This window comes from Vicia villosa, linkage group LG5 (genome assembly GCF_029867415.1).
Source record: "Vicia villosa cultivar HV-30 ecotype Madison, WI linkage group LG5, Vvil1.0, whole genome shotgun sequence".
Taxonomy (NCBI): domain Eukaryota; kingdom Viridiplantae; phylum Streptophyta; class Magnoliopsida; order Fabales; family Fabaceae; genus Vicia; species Vicia villosa.
In genome coordinates this window covers 111094928-111103316 of record NC_081184.1, presented here as the reverse complement: position 1 = coordinate 111103316, position 8389 = coordinate 111094928, and the positions used below count along the sequence as shown (strand labels likewise).

The 8389-nt window shown below is 33.2% G+C and overlaps 1 protein-coding gene across 1 annotated transcript; it reads right to left on the bottom strand.

Moving 5' to 3' along the window:
* Positions 1-4073: 4073 nt before the first annotated feature.
* On the bottom strand, positions 4074-5200 carry LOC131607043 (extensin-2-like). Its single transcript, XM_058879095.1, has one exon. The coding sequence runs from the start codon at positions 5138-5140 to the stop codon at positions 4226-4228; it is 915 nt and encodes a 304-aa protein (XP_058735078.1). The 5' UTR covers positions 5141-5200; the 3' UTR covers positions 4074-4225.
* Between the last annotated feature and the right edge of the window lie 3189 nt (positions 5201-8389).

The window sequence follows — 8389 nt, the reverse complement described above, 5'->3', positions numbered from 1 at the left end:
CACATACTGGTGTGCCCCCGCCCAACTTTCCATTCGCCCATACTGGCATGCCTTCATCCTTCCAGCAGACTGGAGGATCTGATTTTTCATATCCCATGCAGATGCCTTCATCCTTCCAGCAGACTGGAGGATCTGGTTTTTCATATCCCATGTAGATGACTTCATCCTTCTAGCAGACGGGAGGATCCAACAGTACACGTCCGACACAGGCTGGACGATCTCCTAGTCAACGCCCCACACGGGCTGGACGATCTCCCCGTCCACGTCCGACACAGGCTAGACGATCTCCTAGTCCACGCCCCATACAGGTTGGAGGCTCACGCACCCCACATCCCACACATGTACCAGCCAGTGAGGTTGATGAGGCAGTTGATGAGATAGATGGAGCTGATCTTCGTGGGAGGGATGATCCCGATGAGATTCATGTCGTTGACGGTAGATTTTGGATTCATCCCGAAGGAAGCAAGTAAGTTTCCTATTTAAAAAATTTTATAGTATGTATACATTTTCATTTTTTGTATAAATTTATATCTAACATTTTCATTTTTTGTTTCAGTTTTACGCCGAGTCGGACTGCTGCTAGGATTGTTAACTATATAATTCAGCAGATGTATAAATCAGCTTTTAAGAGCTATGGGGACGTCGAAAATAAAGATGAATGGTTTAGAATGTTTAAGGTATTGTTATTTATTTAAGTTGTGCATTTAATTTATTTTTTTAGTTATGGCTATTTAAATGAAATTCTCATTATAATTACTTAACATTTTATTTTAATGTCATACAAAACATTATTGCAGGAGAAATGTGTGTGGGATCCATTGAGTGAAAAAATGGTTCAGAAAGTTTTCAATATCAGATGCTCTAAAAGAATGTCTGATATGCTGCGGCGAGTAAGGGAGAATTATGAGCTTCATGGTATCCGTCCTAGTTGGATAGGCGAGGAGGTTTTTCAGGAGCTTGTTACATATTGGAGGACTCCAGAATTCCGGGCTAAATCAGAAACTTTTAAGAAGATGAGGGCATCTGAAAAGGGCGGTTGTGTCAACACAGTTGGAAGTATTAGCACCGCCGAGCATGCCCGACGATTGGTAAAAATTTTAAAATTTTTAAGTTACATCTTTATTCATAATATATTTTACTAATTATTTTTATTATATTATTCAGGCTAAGGAGTTGGGGAGAAGACCATTGATGCCTGAGCTGATTTCGAGGACCCGAACAAGGAGATCGGGAGGTTTTGTCGACGAGCGCACGAGGATGTATCTTGTAAGTAAAATTTACGTTGTTTATTTTTTTTAAATTAATAAAAAAATTGTGACGTGAATTTCAAGTGGCAATTGATAAATTGCCACGTGAAAATCACGTGGCAAATCATAAGTTGTGGCGTGAAAATCACGTGGCAACTTTTTAATATATTTTAATTTATAGTATGTACATATTTATTTAGTATAATTAAATATGCATGTAAATATTTAACTTAATTTTTTTTATTGAATATGTGTGCAAGAAGAATATGATAGACGGCTTGCCATTTTTCTGGAAAATAATCCTCTATTCATGCCAGCAGAGGGGGAGCCGCTTAACGCGGATGTTGATCACTACATTTGGTGTGAGGTTATTAAAGAAAAAGGGCCTAATGGTTGCTTTTTTTGGGGCTGGAAATTTGGTTACCAGCTATAGACGTGGTGACCGCAATCTGTTTCAAAGAGTTCAGGATGGAGAGGGTGGATCGCGTCAACCAAATCTGACACAGGAACAAACTGAATTAATAAGGCAATTGGCGAGACGCGAAAATGAGGCCCGGATGGAGATGATGCGGAAGAAGCAATCTGATATGGAGGAGCAGCATGCACGGCAGATAGAGGGCATTCTGAAGAAGCAAGCTGAGATGGAGGAGCAGATGAGACGGTTTATGCAAGGAGGTGGAAATTACAGTAATGTTCCTCCTCAAGAGCCGGAGGATGACGAAGTGGGTGATGATTTTAATCCGGATAATTATTTTCCGGATGATGATGCCTCTTAAAAACATTTTGTATTTTATTTGTTTTTAATTTATATTTATGTAACTTATTTTACATTTTAATTCATTAAAATATTAGTTTTAAATTTTTAATTTTATTTAATTAAATTTATTATATAAAGTTTATTATATGAATTTATTTTATAAAATTTTATTATATAAATTTTATTATATAAATTATATTTTATAGATTTTATTATATAAATTTTATTTTATAGATTTTATTATATAAATTTTTTTATATATAAATTTTATTATATAAATTTTATTATATATAAATTTTATTATATATATTTTATTATATATAAATTTTATTATATAAATTAATTAATTAATTATATAAAACCAAGTATTAAATTTTTAAAAAAAAAAAAGCATTTAATGTAGCGAAGTGGAAACCACGTCGCTACATTGGTCAACAAACACACTTTTCAACACCTGCCACACCTGCTGTGTGTGCAGGGAGTTGTTTCCTATGTAATCCTGTTGCGACGTTGGAGTCACGTCGCTACTTTCTGATGTGGTCTCCACGTCGCTACATAGTTGCCACTTTAGCTCCTGCGACGTGTTGGCCCACGTTGCTATTTTTTTGTTGCCACGTGATGTTGCATGTTGCGACGTGCTATCCACGTCGCTGCAGAGCATCTTTTTTGTAGTGATGCGAGTCCATTAAGAATATGATTTTACTGAAATAATCATTCTTTTTCATAAGAATAATTCTTTCCATAGCTTAAACTCCTTCTCTTTAAGTCATGCATGCAACAATTTCAAATGCATCAGACATTGTATTGTTTGTTGTAGGAGCAAGAACAACAAGAATTTCATCAACCAAACATTGGAAACCTTTTTTGTGGTTAAGAAAAATAGTCTTTTCTATTGCCAACATTTTAAATGAATTTTCTTGAACTTGAACGGTTTGTTAGAGATAACAGAAGTACCAGTAACTTCTTTGTCAACCATAACTGTTAAAAACGTCTAAAAATTATTATGTTAAAATTGTTGTTTTTGTTTATTAATTTAGGAATCAATTTTAAAATATTTTACTCAAGAAAATATTTGGTCGATAATTGTACAAGACATGCGATCAACCACGATATCCCTAGGATAAAACAATCTAGTTCAAATTCTTACGGATACTACTGCACTGTAGATAATCGATCAAGAATTATATCTTTTATGGTACGAAGACCACTCGAATTCGATAGGTATACAAATTGTATATGACACAATGAATTCATTCAAAAAATAAGACAAAAAGGAAACTTCTTTAAATATAGCATATTAGAGAGAGATGAGAGAAATTTCAATTTTACATTATGGAGTGAAAATAATAAGGTGCGGAGACCTTTATTTATAATTGAAGTTTGAAACCAAAAAATGAGAGAATAGGGGGAACAAACTTGACTAGTCTTCCTATGATTAGATGAACAAGTTCCAAAAAATATAATTTGTAGGAGAAGAATGTGGGGTTATTGATTGACTCAGCTAAAGCAGTTGAAGGCTTAGTCCGATGTGTAATTAATAAAACGGATGAGAATAATGTATTTACTGAAAAATTAATGTTAAATTATTTTATTTTTTTGAGATAAAAAAATTAATATATCACCCAAACCCAAACCTGGCCCGATCGAAACAAACTGAAATTGTCAGTCAGACCACGACGACAAACACAATGTTCACGGGAGGTGTTTTTTCTCCCATTTATAAAATTGTGTACCCCATGAGGAACTTATTGAACATTTAAACTAGCACTTATCTCTTACTACCAAACTCTTCAATCAATTTCTATCATAAAAATGTATTGTCGTGGAAAAATTATTTGCAAAGTCAAATGATGGATCTTTCTTGTGTCATAAATGATGTGTTTCTTTTTAGAGTGAATAAGGAAGGAGTAACTCTAGTTGTTCTAAATGGAGCTTTAGGTGTTTTTGTATGATTAATTGTATTTGAATCATTTTTGTATTATTACTTATATAAATATTTTTATATCAAGACATCCATAACAATAAATGATATTATATGAAATTTGAGAAAATTAAATAAATCAAACTTTAAAAATAATACTGATTCATAATGATACAACACATAGTACTAAATACATCTTTTAATAGAATTTAGGCCTTTATTATAATGAAGACTTTATTACAAACCACACAACATTGATCATAGAAAAATTATTGAAGAAAATCAAAACACTTATTAAGCTTAATACAAGGGGGGAGGAGGTGAACTATATAAATATGGATTATATGGTGTAGGTGGAGACTTATAAATGTAAGGAGTTGGTGAAGGATAAGATGGAGGTGGTGATGAATAAATGTAAGGTTTTGGAGGAGAGCTATAAACATAGGGAGGTGGAGGAGAGGATTTGTAGACATATGGTGGAGGTGGAGACTCATAAACATATGGTGGTGGTGGTGAAGGAGATGGTGGGGGTGGAGACTTGTAGACGTATGGAGGGGGAGGTGAAGGAGATGGAGGTGGTGGTGACTTGTAGACATATGGAGGAGGAGGTGAAGGGGATGGAGGGGGAGGAGACTTATAAACATATGGAGGTGATGGATATACATAGGGTGGAGGAGGTGGTGACTTGTAGACATATGGAGGTGGTGGTGGACTACTATAGACATAGGGTGGTGGAGGTGGTGACTTATAGACATATGGAGGAGGAGGTGGTGACTTGTAAACATATGGAGGTGGTGGTGATGGAGATGGTGGAGGAGGAGATTTGTAATAATATGGTGGAAATTTGTCGACATAAGGAGGTGGTGGTGATGCAGATGGTTGAGGTGGTGATTTATAGTAATATGGAGGGAATTTGTCGACATAAGGTGATGGTGGAGATTTATAGTAATATGGAGGGAATTTGTTATCATATGGAGGAGGAGATTGATAATTATATGGAGGAAATTTGTAAGAATATGGGGGTGGAGATTGATTGTTATTATATGAAGGTGGTTTGTAAGTGTATGGTGGTTGGGGATAGTTGTTGTATGGATATTGGCCTCCATAGTAAGGCTTATCATCATCAGCAACAGCAAAAGTAGTAAAAGCAATTATACAAAATGCTATTGCAAATATGAGTCGAGGCCATTGCCTCGCCTCAATTGAGATTCCCATGTTCTCTCTTAGTAAGCAGCCTTGTATATCTTTTATTTGGTATTTAGAAGATTTGTTGTTTATGATTGCTTAAAGTATATGGATTGTAACTCTTTATATAGTTTTATGGCCTTCAATATCTTAGACTTTTTCAAGTTTCTTGACAAAGTGGCTCAACATTTTTATTAGATGTTTTGCTTTCATAGGTGATGCACCCTTCTTTTTATTACCATTTTATATTTCAAATTGAAGTTTACAAATTCATGGTACCACCGTACCTGTTAGATTTGATCAAACATTTTTATTTTATATTATAGACAATTTGATCTAATATTTTTAGTAAAAGAAAATGCAAACAATATGTTTTGGCAAGTGAAAGAGACTGTCTATAACTTGACTAATGATTTTGATCAAAAATCAAATTTCAAGAAACAATTAACCGGCAATATTCCATGAATAGATAAATTTAAATATTCATGATGATTTTATAATTTATGCAATTTTTATATAAAAAATGAAGTAAATTAAATGTTTCATGTAAAAATAATATATTGTTTCATTAAATATGGGTAAGAGTAGAACATTTTTTATTGAGTCAAGAACATAGATATATGTGAGAAACACTACAACTTCATCTAAAACTTATGACATAGGTAATAGGTTTATAACATCTATTTTCTAAAGATGAGATTTCAAGGGCACAATTATATCACAACACTTATTTTTTGGAATTATATATATATATATATATATATATATATATATATATATATATATATATATATATATATATATATATATATATATATATATATATATATATATAGGGCATATCATATGAGAATGTGAGAATGAATCTGAACCATTGGATTTTAAAATAAATGGTGAAGATTATAGGTGAATATTTTTTTTCTCTTTCCTATATTTTGAAATAAATGATGTAGGAGAGAGAAAAAAAAGTTTCACCCATAATCTCCACCATTTATTTTAAAATCCAATGGTTCATATTCATTCTCACATTCTCATATGATATGCCCTATATATATATATATATATATATATATATATATATATATATATATATATATATATATATATATATTCATACTATGTTTTTTAATATATACTTTTTAAAGGTTTAATGGAGATGTATTAGAAATATATTAATATTCTATTATATTATATAAGTATTTTAAAATTTTTAATTTTACGAAATATGTGTTTATTATTGATTAATAATGTAAGGTTAATTTATAATGCTAATAAATTATTTTTTTTAATACGCATGAAAATAGGTAAAAATGATACCACAACCTAATATGATAGGTTGTGGAAAAGAAAGTAAGGGTAAAAATCATAACCAAAAATTTAATTAACTTGGTGCAGAAATTGTCACTATCTGTCTTAGTTGATCTACCTTCATACATAACGTGTTACTTTTATAAACTTTTTATTAAGATGTTTTTTTTTTTTGACTCAGTAAGATATTAATTTTCTAATTCTTGTAATCACTGTCAATGTATGTACATATTTAGCCCCTTCTTTAAAACAACCATGAATCTTTGATGTGTTCCACCCTGCGTTCGAAGGAGGAAATAAAAGTTTGAAATATTAATTATATATTTTTTTGGTGGTGTACTCATAATTTAATTATAGAGATTGTATATGAAATTATTTTTTTTAAGGACAGATGTCAAACGCGATGTGCTGGTTAAATAAGAATTTTACACAATTGACACAGTTTAATTTGTAAAAGATGATGGAGGAGAAAAAAATATCTTTTTTGTCCCTTAATTTTTTTTGAGTTTATTTTGATCCCTTAATTTTTAAAACATTCAAATAAACCTCTTGAACACTTTAGTGTACCACTGGATCATATTTATTTTAGTTTTTTTTTTATAATCGACTTTGTATTAAATAGCACAAGAAGTGTTCACCCAATATAAAAGAAACACAAATACAAAAAGGTAAAAGCCAAACAAGGCTCACCCAAACCAACACAAACCAAAAACTAATATCCCACCATACTCAACGGATTAGAAAACCAAACATCCCCATCACTTTATAAGTCTTTATTAACAATGATTGAATACCAATCCCAACCCATGAATTTTATGCATGTCACCAACCCCGAAGTGTCCCAAACTTTATTGGAGAAAGATCAAGTCATTTCTAGCTCTCCAAATATTCCACGTAACGAGAAGCCAAAAGAAAACAACAAACGACATACGAACGCAAATCTCCAAACAAACACAAATACGGTCTAGGACATCAAGCTCCGAGTTACCGACCCCAATGTCCATTTCCTCCCCCAACAACCACCCTAAGACCGCAGTCCACACCATTCTCGATTCGACGCAACCAAAAACAAGATGGACTGTTGATTCTACACAGGAATTACATAAAGGGCATACTATATGGTTCATGCCAATGATAACACCTCTCCGCCATAACTCTTCTCTCGTAGGTAGGCTATTAAGAATAAACTGCCACCCGAAAATCTTGATTTTCCCGGGAACCTTCGTCGTCCAAACGTTGTGAATAGCATGAACCTTAACATCATCCAGCATAACTTCCCCACTCGTTGTTGCATACAGTCTTTGATAAGCATTCTTTACCGAAAAATCATCATTACCGCTGCCCTACATAACTTCACCTCTACTATTGCAAGAAATAGAATCTAAAAACCACTGTTGCTCATTGATTTTACTCCTACAAACAGCCCGCACATCACGCCACCACAATGAGGATTTTTTCAAATTATTTTCCGGTAACTCATCATGAATGCAATGTAATCTCTCACCGTATCTGAATTTTAAAAGATCTAACCAAACGCAATTTCACTCCGCTACGCATCTCCATCCCCACTTACTAATCAAAGCTAGATTAAACAACTCCAGATTTTTAACACCTAACCCTCCGTCTTCTTTGGCTAAGCAAACCTAATCCCAACTAACCCAACACATTCTCCTTTTCTCATCCGTCTTCTTTCCCCACAAGAAAGTTCTTTGGATTTTGATAATTTCCTCCCAAACCACTCTAGGCGCTTGGAAGAAAGAAAGCCAGTAATCGGAATATTGTTAAGAACCGAATTTAAGAGCGTTACTTTATCTCCAAGAGAGACATGTTTTCTCTGCCACGTTGCAAGCCTTCTAGATAATTTGTTGAAAATCGGGTTCCAAGTGCACTTTCTCCTATGATAGGCGCCAACAGGTTAACCAAGGAAAAGAAAAGGAAATCTGCCAACCTCACAAGGAAGAAAGTTAGCCG

Coding starts and splice junctions, on each gene's coding strand:
- LOC131607043 (XM_058879095.1), bottom strand. CDS start 5,140: ATGGGAATCTCAATTGAGGCGAGGCAATGGCCTCGACTCATATTTGCA.